We start from the raw sequence: 17,635 nt of genomic DNA on the forward strand, positions 1-17,635 counted from the left end.
TTTTTTTTTGTTAATATCTTTAAAATCTTTCCATGTAATGCTTTTGGTGATACTGGCCAGTATAATACTCAATGAAGCACCTGTACGTTTAAAGTATATAGGAATTTGCTGGAATTTGTAAGATAAATTAACTAAAAACTAAAGGATCAAATACATAGTTCTCAAAAAATACTTCAAATATTTTCGCTAGGCACCAAACATCTACGGCATTGACTGATTTGTATTTCCAGAAGTACATAAAAAACTTTTTATTGCCCACAATTAGCATTAAACAAAAAGATTTGAATGTCTGTAAAATTTTATTTACACTAGGATATTAATTAGATTCCAAACGCAGTAAAATAGCTGGCGAATGTCCGTCTTTGCCTTCAACCGATCATATTTATCAACAGAACAAGTATAGCAGCAAAACTCAACGTCTGTTTGGGTATAGATGCAGTTTCTGATTTGTTTGCAGCGTTACATAAATTTGATGAGCAGCAGTATGTACATTTAGAAGGCGTTTCCGAACAAGCTGAAACATCGTTAAGGCCCATTTTCGCGAAACATTCTACTGAATTCATACAGCCCTGTAAATACATTAAGAATACATTTATTATAAAGCAAATTATCGATTATTGAAAGTAGTATGCAGATCTTCATTAAGTTTAAGGTAAATAAATGCAAAGAAAAATACAAAATATTTTTGTAATTTTACCGTTGAAATTTCTCAAGTTTCCCTACAGCTGTAGAACGCTTCGAGCCGAAGAAGTACTCTGTATCCCTCATAGTTAGATTTACATTGAAATGGGCTTTTTACCCCTATGATCTTTAAAAAGACACGGTGGCAATGGTTTTAAACAGATTACAAACACAATTTTTGTGTAGGATTCCCTAAGAAACATTCAAGCCAACTTTCATTAAAATGTGTAAAGTAGTTTCAGTCCGTCGTCGTTGTCTTTAAATTTTTCTTCAAACATCCTCTGACGCCAGGTGATGGCAATAGCTCAAGTGGTCTTTTGGGACAAGTGAGCTAAATACCGCTTTGAAAACTAAATTTTGTATAATTTTATGTGTTATTTGTATATATAGACTGCAAGGATTTCCGATTATAACAACCATGTGTGTTTTAGAAATTTGGTTACTTGTTTCAGTGTGTATGTTTTGAAATCCATTTTGGAGCGACTCTGTATACCCTTTTCTTTACTTCTTTTATATACATGTTCATTGTGTCACGCTTTCTTTAAATTTAAATTGTTTGTTTGTTTTGTGAATTGTTACAAATTGTACACTATCTTGGAAAAATCACCTTGTTATAACGTTTTACCACCAGGGCGCTCCTTATGACCTCCGTGTAGCAGACTTCCGACGGTGTGGAGCAAGTTGTCTCCCCTTGGCCATTACAGTTCGAATTTGAGTAGCCACTACTACAGTTGTAGCACTGTAGCGCTGACAAAACTGAAGTAATCAATGAACTTTCAGGATATATAGACAGCAAAATTCTACTGAATTACAAAATTAAGTCAGACAAATCAGACCGAGTGTTATTTATACGTCTAGTACATTATCTAGTTTTGGGGAAGAAATATAAAACAAACACTTGTTGATTGAATTACATCTAGAGTACATTGATTAATTTGAGAATTGGATTTCTTTCTCACATGTCAAGTAAAATTATGTACATGTATGAAAGTCTTTATTTATTTTAAGAAAACATTTGTATGCTGAATTATGACTGTTTTGCTAGTACAGTGTAGGTACATGACTTTGTATACTATTTCGTTGAGAAAACTGCTTTGTTAAATGTGTATAACAAGCGGCCGATCCATGGAAACCCTTTCCCCGTCGATATCCCCTCTTTGATTGTTAATTGTGTTCATTTTGTGATAAAAATGAGGAAGTGAATGCATGGAACCCCCGTTATTATACATTTCTAGATTAAACCCTCCTTTTAAAAAATCCTGGATCCACCCATGTAAACCACAAATACACACAGACCAGTGTAACGTAACAAAACTGAAATTAAAAGTTCAACATCACACCGAAAATGCAATAATTTAATAATAAATAATAGACGCCTTTTCTGAAATCAAACATGTTAAGTCCAGTACATTTAGTATGTATATAATTAAAATGTTAAAAGTTCAACATCACACCGAAAATGCAATAATTTAATAATAAATAATAGACGCCTTTTCTGAAATCAAACATCTTAAGTCCAGTACATTTAGTATGTATATAATTAAAATGCTATATAAAGCAGATAAAGTATTTACCTTGAAGATGTACTAAGACAATGAACCCGGCTTTGACCTTAGATGACATGGGACATAATGTCATTATACCCTACTCCAAAAATCTAAAGACGTACTTAAATGACAATCCCTGTCTCATTTTCAACTAGACTGAAGAACGACCCGTTTATTCGAACACGTAAATCATTCCGTTTCATCAGTTTCAGTCGATAATAAACGTACAGATGCTTCAATTTATCAAGTTGAACGATTTGACATAGAATTTTTATTGCTACAATTTAAATATTTGTAAGTATTAGGACCCTTGAGAATTTTAAATAAATGTAGAATTTAAAGGGTTAGTAAACGATTACTTATCTTTGAAATAACCCGTTTCTCGAATCATGCATATACATTTATATATTATTATGATCCTACATAACAATACCTAGATGAGCTGTCCCGTATTACCATATATCGTGTACTAAGTTACAACCCTAGATTAATCCTACGTGGGGGAATTACCGGTCAGCGAAAGCTATATTTGAATACCGAGTAGCGGTACGTGTTCGAGTTCCGCGGAAGGAACGACATCAGAATGTGACGACTCTATTCACTGCACTGCTCCATCGGATCAAATTGATATGTAAGAGTAATCAAGGGAACCAAGGTTATAGCGGTAATCAAAAGAATGTAATCCAGGGACAAAGACCAGACATGGAAAACAGACATACACAACAAAGAACATAAAGTAACTAAAATCATACATACAAAGTAACAAAAGTAAATGAGCAACTCGGACTCCACTAAAAACTGGGAGCATGGACCAGGTGCACCGGTAGGGTAAGCGTCCTCTGCTTTTCTAGAAACACCCGCCGAGTTGCTCATAAAAAGCCAAGTCCGGGGTTGACAAACGAGGAAAGGAAAACTATGACCTGTTGAATATATCAGTTTTCATGGTGCTGATGGATACACCATAACGATCCACGAGTTCATGATGACGACCATAAAACTTCTGTAGTGATGACTTCAATCTTGTAGCAACATAACCCTGTTCCAGAAGCCTATTTGTTAGAGTTCTAGCGCGATACAAAAAGTCTGCGTAGTTTCGGCAAGCTCTGGCATAACGTATGAGTTGTGATATGAACACTCCATACGCAGGAGCCGAAGGGATGTTGCCACAGATGAAAGGAAAGTTGACAATTCTGAATGAAAAATCATTACGTTTGTCGTAAAGTTTGGTCAATAGTTTTCCTTTACCATCGATTTCTAAGTATAGGTCAAGATATGAGGCTGACTTCACAGTGTCTGTAGTATCTTTTATCTCAAGTTCTTTTGGGTAGATGCGATGTATCAAATCCCCGAAATTAGGATTGTTTAAAGATAACACGTCATCTATGTAGCGGAAACTGAGATTGAAGGATATAGCCAAACAATATTCTTTTTTTTTATCAGATCAGCTATAAAGTCAGTCTCATAAGAGTGAAGGAATAGGTCAGATAGTAAAGGAACACAATTTGTTCCCATTGGAATGCCGACCGATTGTTGAAAAACACGTCCACCACACTTGATACATTGATACAGGTAAACGTATAGAAAGGTCTGAAAAATTCCCAACGATGATAGAACTGTCAAATTGGGGTTGGCACCACCTTTTTTATTGGAAAATTTGTCATTTCATGTGTAAGATTTACCCAAAAAATGGCTAATAACGTCCTAGCACCCTCTTTTTCAGAGGAACCTCAGATGGCACCTTCCCTTCAATGCCTGGATCCGGACCTGTAAATGATTTAAGAGCGCGCACCTTATACAGATTTTACGTGGCTATGAGTTGTAACAGTTTCCGTGACGTCAACGGGAATAAAGTATTGAATATTGAATCTTGTTAAATTAAAGTTCTGATGTCGATATATTAGTAGCAAAGTAGTGATTACAGTTGTTTGATACAATATTGCGGTTGTCTTTCTTTCGACGAAAGCGTCGGTGTTTCTTCTTGATTGCACACTCTTTCGTTCTATTACTGCATATTTCTTCTAAAGTACATTCAAAAACCCAGACCCGCCAAATGCTTCATTCCTCTTTCTAACATTGTGGCTGTCTGTCTGTTCGTCATGAGTTTTAGAACTTTTTCAAAGTATTTGGTTTTTGTTTTGCTTTGGTGTTAGCTAGTTTGTTTAGTGTGAAAGTACTATTGTTCGTAGGGTACCAGTTTTCGTGGTTTTCGAGGTTAGACCAAACCACGAAATTTAGTTCCCAACGAAAATGAGAATCCCATCGATGTGTATACTGAAAACCTCAAAACCACGAATTCAAGAATCCACGAACTTGTGATTCTCCCATAATCCACGAAAATTGGTATCCTCGAATTAAAATACTTTCACAGTATGTAGAAGTCACACGCAATACATGTACATGTACACAAATGTAGATAAACTCCAATACGAATGGTTTACTCCTCTTTCTAATACGAATGCACAATGTATAACACGAAGCTGGTGGAATAGTATGTTTATTTCGTGCAAAACTTTAGTAAAAATGAGCAAGTATTATCGCAGAAACTCCTTTTTTTTAACCCCCTATCAATGTGATGAATAATGGTTTCTTCCCGCTCACAATCAGACCAAATCGTTACTGAACGGCAGTATTTGATTGTGTGTACCTTGTGTCAAACAGGAGGATTTAGAACCTGACATCTGGTGTTGCTGTACAAGATTTTTTGGGGTTTGCTTGAATTGCCATTTCGTATTCTTGGTTTCAGTTTCTTAATGGTGCATGTATGTAGATATACATTTATAATTATGCATAAATATGGCCCGGTTCATTGTCCAAGAAGTTTGTTATAAAAACATGGTTTATAGACAATATTAGAGTTGATTTTAAATATCAAACGTCTTCTTTTTTCCTTCAGTGTTGTCTTGTGTTACCGGTAGATTATAATAAAGCTTATAAATCAACCTATACATGTACTCTAGTACTAGACACGTTAATTAGTAACAAGGTCGTCTGATGTCCTTGATTAACGCTGTTCGATGCCAACATGTAACCGACTTATGATCAATATAAATTCTAAAGATGTGGAGTTTACTGCTTGCTTTTCTACCCGATGACGGTAGTAAATGTTTCTGTATATATGCATTGCTTGTTTTTATTGTTAAATCTGAGATGCTTACTTTGAACACTGGCTTTGTCGTGTGCACAAAATAAATCATAGCTATATTGTTTTTCGCACTTTTTCTGCGATTGTAATGGGGCAGTAGAAAGACGGAAACTCCGAGCAAACAAACGGGTTCTTACGGAGATGACCACATCATAATAATCTGCAAGTTCAAGATTTCGTCCATAAAACTTTGAACTTGTGGTACCAATGCATATGACAGAACCTTGTTGGAAAAGCTTATTTTCAAGAGGTTTATCATCAATTTGTACAAAACATGTATGAACCCCGGTGCATTCATTCAGTAAGATAAATAATTAACCAAGAATCGTTGCTTTCAAACTATAAACGGTTTGCTCTTATCATCAATGCTAGGATCCCTCTAGATCAACCCCTGAACAATTATTGAAAATATATATATAAAACTATTGCAATGTTTATTAAACAATGAAAACAGATCTAAATGAGCATCTCAACAGATATAAGCATACTAGACTCATATATCTTTGATATAAGGTACATGTAGGTTATTATATTTTCATAACAAATCCTTATTTTCCTATAATATAATCCTTATTATATTATAGGCTATCATATTTTTATAACAAATCCTTATTATATTTTCCGATAATATAATCCTTATTATAATATAGGTTATTATATTTTCATAACAAATCCTCATTAAATATATTTTCCTATAAAAAAATACTTAATATATTATAGGTTATTATATTTTCATAACAAATCCTTATTATATTTTCCTATAATATAATCCTTATTATAATATAGGTTATTATATTTTCATAACAAATCCTTCGGACTATCTTCGTTGTACTGTGTCGTTGGTTGCACCCGCAGCTGTTACAAAAATATGAGCATTATAAACACGTATATAAAAAAACACGACGAATATGATATCTACTTGTGATACCATGTAGTATCTATTCAGATGATATTTATGGTTATCCAATCAGATTTTAGGTTTCATGACTTACATTGTACACGAAAAGATAATCTTGGTAATGGCTGAATGGTATAAAAAGTAGATTTAATTTTATTAAGATAAGCAACAGGAGAAAACAAAGAAAATTAAGCAGATCTTCAGTCTAAGTACATCAAAATTTAATATACTTTCAACAAAGAAGTTACAACATTTGTCTCAGGGATTTATATTTTTTTACAGAATTACATGTATATTCTATTTCGTACATGTGCATGTTGAACAGTATTAAATTGATTCCTACCTATTAAAAATAAAACATTTAATAAGAATATGGATTTTTATATTTATATACACTCTCCCCTTTGAACCAACGATATACAAACACTTACAATATACAATGTGCAGCATTAGGTTACTGAAATAAAAACGGTGTCAGTTCAAAGAGGAATAACTCTCAAATTATTGCGAATTGAAGGTATGATATTTTGTAGGATTCTTAGTCGCATTATGTACTGGTAGTTGGTCATATTTAACCAGCACTTTAAGACTACAAATTTTACAGGAGTTACGGGACTTTGTTGATTTTGTACATACTCCACTATAGGAACATTTAGTGAGTGTACAATAATTAACACTAGCCAATTGCATTTATAAAATTTTGATTTTAAATTTTACATGGAATTATTACATAGGTCTAAGTACTACATGTACATGTATCCTGTCTGGATAGTTGTATATATATTTGTATCACCACTGGACTCTCCAAGTAGTATGGACGCACATGTACATAACTGTTTTGGTGTGATACAAGTAGTCATACCCACAAATATTGAACATATTTTATATGTCAGTGTATGTAGAGTCATGAATTTGGGAAATATGCTCCATTGCATGTACAGAATTACTATCAACATTATATATATATATATATTCATGAAAATGATAATTTTTATAGTGAACATTTGTGTAGTGGAGCTATCTGAGGGGCAATCGAATTGAAGGCAATTTAGTAGTTGACTAGAAAAGAATCATGATTTTTTTGTCTCTTACAATTTTAATTTAGGTAAGGAATATTAATACAGACATGGAGGATGTACAGATGCGATCACTTCTAACTTCTCTTCGATCCTGTCAGGGTTTGCTGTCATAGAACAGTTCTAATCTCTCAGGAACTGTCCAGACCCATGACACACCTTGTCAGACTCTGTCAGGACTTGAGATGGTCTCTGTCATGAACTGGCCTGGGTCCTGACACCGCTCTGTCAGGAACTGTACTACGTAGAACAGTTTCTATTACTGACGAGTTTCTAACGAGAACAGTTCCTGACAGATTATAATTCTACTCCTCTCAATTACGTCATTTAGAACTGTTATGGTTCACAAGAAGACACCGTATCGTAATGCCAGTCGTAAAGGTTCACCGAATTTCAGTTTATCCGAGACAGAGGATCGATAATTTACGAGAAGGCGGAACATTATATGTGGAAATTGCCAAGATTTTAGTAGATTCTGAGAGAGTATCTATTTCAAGAGAGGCTATCGGGCTATTTTATCACCCAATACGTTCTCATGCCCATGGCCATTCCAGATTCGTTACTTCGAAAATTGCGAGGTACTTGTTCGTGTGATGGTGTTACGATTGTTTGCTACTTCGTCGAGCGCTCTCTTTTCTAATTTCCGCCATCGTTTATACGTACTCAAACTCCAAAGCAGCTCCAGTTCCGTACCGTTGACGTTCCTCCACGTATTCTGGAATGACAAAAGTAGTGCAGGCATGGAAGAGACCAATGCTCCGGAGTTTGATACGTACTATGAAAGTCGCAAAGCGTAGACGGTATAACTTCCGCGTTTACAGAGTGCATGTACGTGACTGCGCTTATATAAATATTTGAAATAAAACGACAATTGTAATCTGAATTGCTATTTCTAAATCACGACACACAGACACGATCTTCTATTTTGATCAGTTTTCATTTTTTAACCAAACTTCCTGTTCTAAATGACGTCACGCAGAATATAGATTTAGTGTCAGGAATGTCCAGGGGTCTGACAGCTTTTCGTATTTCTTTGTCTCGAACAGACCAGTTTCTGCCAGGATCTGTCAGGGAATAGGACAAAGTGTGTCATGACCCTGTCAGACCCTGTCAGGATCTGTCAGGATTTCTGTTCTAACCGCTGTCGTAGAACAGTTTTCCTGACAGATTCTGACAGATTTTAAGAGAGGTTAGTGGTGATCGCATCTGTACTGGCACGTGGCTACTTGCCATGGGAAGCACGAGATGGTTCTTTATATTATCTCTTTTCCTTTTAACTGACTTTACTTTGAACTTCCTTTCCAACAGTAAATTAAATGGTTTAATTTTATTCAAAAAACAGTTATGTGTCAAGATCGATATTTGAGTTAACAAATTGCGTATACCTTTGCCAACGGACGCGCACAGTGAACATAAAACTGATTGCACTTCCATTCTTACCCAAATGTGCGTATACGTAACACGTCATTGGTCAAAGTGTTACCAATACCTATGAATTAGCTTCGGTATCCTATAGTTAGCACCTGCTAACCCATAGATAACGAAAACTTCGTAAATTAATTCACATATAACAGTGTTTTAAATTAATTAAATCGAATTGATTAAAAACAGCAAATAGTAATGATAATTAATTTTCCGTTATCTATGGGTTAGCAATCGTTGTCTATGGGTTAACGAGCGTTATCTATGGGTTAGAGGGTTGCTAACCCATAGATAGCGGTATGTTAAGCCAAAGATAACGGGGTTTTAGTTAATTTCGCGTGCCATATTTGTAAATCTGAATTCAACTACACTGTATGTCGAGCGGGGAGTTTAAATCACTCATCAACGAAAAAAAATGTTAGCAACATATTTACACAAATCACGTGGTAAACTAAACCCACTTATCCAGAATAAGAGGGATATAAGTGTCTCTTAACTTTAAGTATCCAAACATATGAAAACACTCTGATAGGTATGTTGAACAACAACACTTCTGATCGTAAAGTTAATATCTCACCTTAAAACAAAAATAGTTTAAATTCGCGCAAAATGTAGGCAAAATTTGGCAATTAATATCCAGAAACCTACTTTTCTGTGGACCCACTTTTCAAAATCTCTGGATCGGTGCCTATCTCTAATTCAGTTTTTACAAGTGAAAATTCGGAGTGGGGCAACAATAATAATCAATAAAATTGATTGTTCAGTTCGGCATCTAAAATGAAATACCGATAGAAAAAATGTTCTGTTAAAATTTTACGCTTTATGTTTCAAGATGGGATTGCAAATAAAAACGGGGCAAAAATAAAATACTGGTTCATATCGTGCAGTTATCTTGACACAGATATAGGAAATATTACAACATTTTCAATAAATTGGATTAAATTCAGTTATTGGACTAGAACAAACTGGTAAATAATCGGCGAATTCAAGTTCCAGTATCATTTCAAGGTGGGTAGAAAATCAATCAAGAAAATACTACGAAGGAATGTACCAGATGCATCAAGAGAATACAACGATGAAGTGTACTAGACGCAGCATCTCAATCAGGTTATTGAAAATATTCCTAGGAAAATCCATCCATCTATGTAACATCTATTCTTAGACTCGAGGTTCACTGACACATTTAAGGAGCAAACTATTAACCTTTTTTCTGTGTCTAGAATTGATTGGCTAAGCGAATCGTATCATTTTTTCTAAGGTAATTGGTATATAAAAAGAGTTTCGAGGGACAATAGAAAACTGAAAAAGTGCACCCGCTCTCCTCTGAGAAACCATTGTGGAAACCTCAAAAGTCAATCACATGGAAAAACCATCTCATTCTTAATTCTTAATTTGAGAATCTAAATTCTAAAGTCTAAAGTCTTTTAACCATCACTTTCAGCCTAGATAATTAAAAGAGGTTTACAGCAAAATATACGATCAATACAACACTGAAAATATATCGGTAAGATACTGAAGCACTTTACATGAAGCCAGTCAACATAATTACTTGAATTCGGTGACAGATTCAGAGCAAGCAAAGGGTATATTCTTCTTAAAATTGGGAAAAATGTTATTTTTGCATCTTGATTTTACAAATTTTACCCGCACTCATAAACAATCATTCATCAAAAAAGGTATATTTTTAAATGAATTCACAATATATTCCAAAATTAACCCCAAAATATTTTGAGCATTGCTCCGCTCGGCAATGAATTATGAAAATCTCCTCCTAATCTGAAATCAACTGTATACTTCAATAGCCCGGAACATTGTAGGCGTATACCTAATATTCATAAACAAACATGACAAAGTCGCAATGCCGAATCCAGAAATTCCGAAAGGGAACACCAGGGCCGGATCCGGACACTTTGAAAAAATGGGGTAGCACCGGGGATCCTCGGGAAAAGGGGGTGCTAGGACATTATTTGCAATTTTTGTCAATTTTACACATGAGAATGAAGTTTTCCAATTAATAGCAGCTTCAACTCCCTGTACCCCCTCTAGATCGGCCACTTGGACATTGACTGTCCAAAGGGGGGTCTTCAGTTATTTATGTTTTTCTATATGATTAACAAAAATGTTCGAGTATAAGGGAATGCCACGTCCCCGGCACCCCATCCCTCAGATTCGCCTGTGCATAGTGAGCAGAAAGTTCTTATACGTATTTAGAATGGGGAGATATGTTACCGTCATTTTTGTACATACATGTACCTTAGTTATATAAAACTATTTCTTCAAATGGAAGCTGAGAACTAAATTGTTACAAAAAAGTGGCATGGATAGACTGACGACATAGGTGATTGCAGTGAAGCAATACTAATGAGTATCAGATAGATAATTCATAAAAAAAATCCCTAGAAAATTGCTATGAACCTATTGATTCAGACTAATTGAATTTGCCAACGAGATAATGTCTCTTGTACATATATTCTACATAGTACTGTAAGCAACTTACTACATTGTGAACATCAATCACCGCTAAATTATTATCTCCCTTCATGCACATCTAAATGTGAATTTCAATCTGCCTTTGAAATTTCATCAACCCCATTGAGCAGTTTAGGAGAAGTTGCATTTATTAGCTGTTCACGTGTAAACCCTGAAGTTAAATCTACATAAATTATGATGCTAAATCTTCCTATATTATTTCATCAAAATCCCTAAACATTTTTGTAGAAATTGCCATTACGGATTTAAATGAACAGTTCATTGAAACGAATAATTAATTTTAGTGGCCTCAGAACAAAATGAACAATGGAATATAGATGATTATGAATTATGAAATAAAAGTGATTATCAGTTTACTGGTTTCTTTATTCAGGGCACTTAATTATTCATACAGACATCTTCTCTACTGTAATTTCTTTCAGCATTTATTAGGGGAAAAAATTGCTAAACCATGTGATCAGTTGAAATAAATGAATTAATCATACAAACAACCGTTGTTTTTTCACAAAGATGGTACACCTGGATACAAATATATAGTTCTTGGTGGAGATTCCTCTAACTTTGTAAGAAATAATTCCAAATCATCTTCCAAATACATGTATACAGAGGAAGATGTTTACAAAACGCTGGAATTTTTAATTGACAACATATTTGTCAACTTTCCTTTCATCTGTGGCAACATCCCTTCAGCACCTGCGTATGGAGTGTTCATATCACAACGCATACGTTATGCCAGACCTTGCCATAACTACGTAGACTTTTTGTATCGCGCTAGAACTCTAACAAATAGGCTTCTTGAACAGGGTTATGTTGTTGCAAGATTGAAGTCATAACTACAGAAGTTTTATGGTCGCCATCACGAACTCGTGGATCGTTATGGTGTATTCATCTGCACCATGAAAACTGATTAATTCAAATGGTCATAGTTTTCCTTTCCTTGTTTGTCTACCCCGGACTTGGCTTTTTATGAGCAACTCGGCAGGTGTTTCTAGAAAAGCAAAGAACGCTTACCCTACCGGTGCACCTGGCCAATGCTCCCAGTTTTAAGTGGAGTCCGAGTTGCTCATTTGCTTTTGTTACTTTGTATGTATGATTTTAGTTACTTTGTGTTCTTTGATGTGTATGTCTGTTTTCCATGCCTGGTCTTTGTCCCTGGATTACATTCTTTTGATTACCGCTATAACCTTGGTTCCCTTGATTATTCTTAAGCTTGTTTCTAAATTGCTCGTACTTTACTCTACTAATTTGTAAAGCAGTTTCAAATCACCAACTATTAATAATACAGTGCACTGCTGACCCATGAATTCCGAAAGGGGGAGGCTGACTGGCATGAATGGTGGGACTCCATTTTATATATTTTTATAATCAGCTAAACTTTTCGAGCATAAGAAGGCACCTGCCTCTTCCCCTCCGATCCACCAATGCAATACAGAAATTTCCTTCAATACAGGAGAGAAAATCGAAGATTTCACTAGAAAAATTCTGTTGAAAAAAAAACACTGTTCGCTTTTTTAAATTAACATACCGCCTGCATCAGTAAGGGGGTAAGGTGGATCAAATATTTTTTTCCAGAGATTGTATCCTCCCGAATTCCAATGTTTACGCGTGAAATCTTTCATTTATAATTTACAAAATATTCAATTTCGGGGGTGGGTGTCTTGGTCCCACAACAAAAAGATTGATAAAGGATAAAGACTGCTTGTATAACTTTCGATAATTGTTAAAAAAAATTAACTAAGACAACAAAATTAGTTTTTTACCTCCTCTTTTTCATTCGAAAGCACCCCTCTCCCCACGGCCCCATATCTTTTCGGATTTAAACCACAATATACTAAAAAAACCCTAAGGTGATGATGTATTGTATCATATGTGGATTTAACACCTTAAAACTTGTATAAATGTATATCAAAAAGTGTCTATTTAAGGTAAGGGACATAACTCTTGAAATCAGCGGTATGTTATTATCATATTCAATTTCACCAAAGCCTTTCAAGTTTTCCTTTGAAACAGAATGTGATAATGTAAGTTACTTTGATGCTTACATGAGACCGATGTACAATGCTTTATACAAACGTTACAACGATTTGTAAGAGCTGTGTTACGTACCCTATGTCTACCTCCTTAAGACAACTTTTCGATTTCTTCAGGGTTCGGTGAAAACATTCTTCTCGATATGCATTAAGCATAACTGGAACATAAAATGAAAATTCTATACCTTACAGCGGAAACAAGCTCGATATTTGACAGATAAGGACAAAATAAACTATAAGTAAGCCGTTGAATGAAAAATAAGAAGATACAGTAAATCAGACTTTCAACGACAGAAAAGACGGGTCAATATTCTTGACTAGGCAAAATAAATATCGTGAATATGTTATTTTGAAATGATGGATGAGATTTGATCAAAGAATAGCATTTCAATGCAATATTTATTCTATCCAATTAGACCGATGGCCCTGAATGGTAACATTTTAAATTCACGACAATGAGTGGGATTGTCAGTGACTTTTCAAGAGATATACGTCAAGGTTTTTCTTGTCAACAGATTGGTTAGTAGTTTAAGTACATGTGTATATTGCATGATTACAGAGAGAAAGGTGGGTGGGATAGGGTTCAAGGCTATTATTACCTCGTTTTTCCTGCCCAAAATTTGCTTGAAATTAACAAAATTTTCCAAAAAATGAGGGTGCCAATTCCAAGACCCCCTCTTTTCTCCCCTCTTGGATATACCACTGAATGGCGTTATTTTGAATGTTGTCATGGTTTCTATTGATTGTATTTGAATAATTGGAATTAGATTAATCGGGAATTAATAACTCATAATTATTCCTGTGGCACATAACAGGAAATTAATTTTAGTATTCAAATTAAATTAATCTTCACTGTCTGTCATATAAATATACAACAGATTTGTGACAATTTAGTTATTATAAACAGAGTACAAAAAAATAATGATGATATAAAGTTAATGCCCCTTGCCACTCAATGAATATTTTTCAACCAAAAACAAATCACAGGTAACTGATGACTTAACGAAGAACTCTCCTATAGCATATGAATTATTTTAAAAATGGTTTGAGAGCGCTATTATTAAAAATGAATTGCCTCCCTTTGAACACATCTTAGACTTTAAAATAGGTTAAAATATTTGCATACAATGTACTTTTTACTTTATTAAGGAAGAAAATGGAAAATATATCGATAATCATTTTCATTTTTTTTGTTCTGGGATAATGTCTCATCAAAATTTCATCCAATTTGAATGTTTTTTGAAAATACTGCCGCATAAAAAAGTTGAGTTTCACAGATCAATAGCATAGTATATATTTATTTCTCTCCTTCGATGAAAATCTTTTTATCTGTAATTTTCATAACTAAAACGAACTTCCACGTCATTAAATGTTTTGTTTAGCCTACACGATCATAAGGTGAAGCTACTGTAAAAAAAAATACGGATTAATTGGACAGCTCAAACACGCTACGGATATGATATATATTTTAATGATAAAAGGGGTATAACTTGCCAGGATATGAAGCTGAATTAAGGTCTATGCTTTCCAACTTTCTTTTTCCTTTTCTGGTTAAACATTTTATGAGCACGGGATGACGTCAGCATCATAAATAGAGCTCATAACCTTCATTAATTCAACTCGCATCATCCAACTCATAGATGATGCTACAGTCTATAAAATACATTATGTTTTTATAGTCTTAGCGTCAAATGCTAATAAAAAATCAATACTATTTGAAAATTCATTTTCTTTTAAATGATGACAGTTAAATACCAAATTTAACATTCTGTCTAGGTACCAATCTTTAAGAGTCTGGCAGCGGGTGATACGTCGTAAAAACACCACATGGCATTTGACTCGAGGTTATTCATAAATTATCATTTTGATAAAACAGTTTTAATTTCAATGAAATGCGCAGCAAATAGGTAAATAAGATTGTACAAAAACATCAAATTTTCTAACATTCCATTTTAAAAAAATCCGAACTTTTCCAATATAATTTAATTTCAGAAGTAACATGCTTTCTGATTGGATAAAGAAATTGTTCATTATCTCATAGACCAAAGTTTGTAATGTGTATATGACGTAATCAACCTTTTTAATGAATTTTGATACTAAAATTAAATTTATGGAATGACTCTTGTATTTTGTTCGGTCAATAACCTCAATGGCCGTGGTGCACACTTGAAAATAACCTACGTAGCAGGTTATTAATATGCACCACGTGCACGTGATTGAGGTTGTTTCTTTAAACAAACAAAAAACGAAAAAATATGACAGTCATTCCTTACAGCACAATGATCAAATAGGTGCCATTTCAATGAGAGAAGACTTTCTTCAGTGATAGTATAATATCAAACCACTGGGTTTTGACAGACAGGTTCAAACTTTTTTCCAACATTGCCTAATTCTTACAAAGACGTGTACTCCATGGACATAGAATACCCAGTGGCAGAGAAGCAATCAGAAGTATTATCCTACAAAGTACATTTCCACTGAAGCAGCGGCTCATAGAATACGGTCAATATAAAATTTCAGTATTGATTTTAGCTTTGGTCTGCTGTTCTTATACATCAAGGCTATATTATACTGGTATATGCTAATGACAACTAATTTTCATACTTTTTAAAGATGATTAATAAAGATTTTTTTTCATATTTGATATGGGCACAGCTAGGATAGATGTTACTAACTTATGTTTGATAATAGTACAAGATGCAACTATGTTCTCCCGTAGGCTAATCCAAAAGAGGGGATAGTATTGCTTTAAAATGGATAATTGGGCAACGTAAAGCAGGGCGTGGCAGATGCGCTTCCTCGATACAATTGGCAAAGATATTGATCAACCCATAAAAAACATAAAATTGCAAAATCAATTTTTGTAGCACACTAAGTTAGCAAAACATGCATTAACACCCACAATTCTTACTAATGGGGCAATTGAACAACTACATGTCTCTGTTAATGCCACATATACCTCCTGCACCCCCTTTTACTTAAAATTCTGGAGTTACTCCTTATTCATTAAACAGGGATGTGGGAACAGAGCCTCCCCAAGATAACTCCCGCCTATGGGGGGAATAAGCAACATGATTATGACTGAAAGGTTTTAATGACATTCCTTACTCTTATCAGGTGTAGTTCTTTGGTGGAACCAGGGGTTTCAAAGAGTTGGGCCCCTCTTTTGTTGGATAATTTAGTTAGTTTTATTTAAAAATTCTGCAAAAATGAGAAAATAACGGTAATAGCCTGGAACGGACTTTCTTCTCATTCACTTTTCAAGATTTCTGGATCTGCCCGAGATATGCCCCTGAAGAAGCTGAACATAACCAATGCCAGCATAATTAGCTCCGTCAAGAAGCAGCCAGCTAGAAACTGCCAATAAGGGAGCAACCATTTGATTTCTATGAGGGGTCTAGGAACAAATTTGTATCCTGGATTTTTTTTTTCAGTATAAAATCTGGCCTGACCTTTTTTCCCTATAGTCTGTCCTGATTTACCAAATTGTTCATCATCGATTTTCATTGTCCTGTCCTTTCTATTTCAAATTTGATCCTAGTCCCGACCTCCCCACCACCACCACCAAAAAAATCAAATGGTTGCTCCCTAGACCTCTGCACATTGATCAGTAATTCATTCCCTGATCTCCTGAATATTTTAAACTGTTTATATTGAATTTCCAGTGAAAAGAGATAACACATAATAATTCATATATGTTAAAAAAAAAACTTGATAAAGACGTAGTTCGATCAGTTTTTAAGAGCAGAATGATAATTTTAATGAAAGTACATGTATCACTACAGTACAGATGAGGGCACAAGGATTCTGAGGAAACACCTTGATAATTTGTATTGATAATACACGTATTGTGAATTTTCACAATCATGAGGTATATTTCTAAATATTGAATCCTAACAAATAGAAAATCAATTTGTTTGCCTTGGCCTTACAAAGGTCATTTGTACTCAACAATGTGGGAACAATCCCTGCTGTTCAAGTAAAGACTCTTGTCCTTGGAAGCATTCATTAATGAACCTTGGACAGGTCAGAAATTTTATTCAATCTCCTGAGGCTTTTAAAAATATTTTTACTGTATCAAATTATTTTGCCCTACATCATGATAATATTACCCGTGTTTTGATTAAGAATAAAGTAGATCAAATCTAAATTTGAAATACAAATACAACTGAGATTCATGCATTCTTATATCTTGTTTCAAAATTTAAAAAAAATACTACGCCTTTTTTTACTTGTTCCTTTTTAAGTCGCTAATATTGTTAACGACTTCTTGCACTCGTAATTTCAATACTTTATGCATATGATTTGCATAATTATGTATTACTACTCCACGTTATGCTGCAGATCTG

The 17,635-nt window shown here is 34.4% G+C and overlaps 1 protein-coding gene across 1 annotated transcript; it reads right to left on the reverse strand.

Moving 5' to 3' along the window:
- Window positions 1-233: 233 nt before the first annotated feature.
- Window positions 234-2,395, reverse strand: LOC148617013 (uncharacterized). Its single transcript, XM_088581619.1, has 3 exons — window positions 2,256-2,395; window positions 1,289-1,437; window positions 234-569 (listed from the first exon to the last, which is right to left on the reverse strand). The coding sequence occupies exons 1-3, from the start codon at window positions 2,317-2,319 to the stop codon at window positions 369-371; spliced, it is 414 nt and encodes a 137-aa protein (XP_088437745.1). The 5' UTR covers window positions 2,320-2,395; the 3' UTR covers window positions 234-368.
- Window positions 2,396-17,635: the final 15,240 nt, after the last annotated feature.

This window comes from Perna viridis, chromosome 5 (assembly GCF_037379345.1).
Source record: "Perna viridis isolate PV_CMFRI_1.1 ecotype Kerala chromosome 5, ASM3737934v1, whole genome shotgun sequence".
Classification (NCBI taxonomy): Eukaryota; Metazoa; Mollusca; class Bivalvia; order Mytilida; family Mytilidae; genus Perna; species Perna viridis.

Bases quoted from the DNA above. Each gene is read 5' to 3' on its own strand.
- LOC148617013 (XM_088581619.1), bottom strand. From the start codon at position 2,319: ATGACATTATGTCCCATGTCATCTAAGGTCAAAGCCGGGTTCATTGTC. The intron at 1,438-2,255 runs GTAAATACTTTA...TGATTACTTCAG, and splicing joins TGTCTTAGTACATCTTCAAG to TTTTGTCAGCGCTACAGTGC. The intron at 570-1,288 runs GTGATTTTTCCA...ATGTATTTACAG, and splicing joins TGGTAAAACGTTATAACAAG to GGCTGTATGAATTCAGTAGA.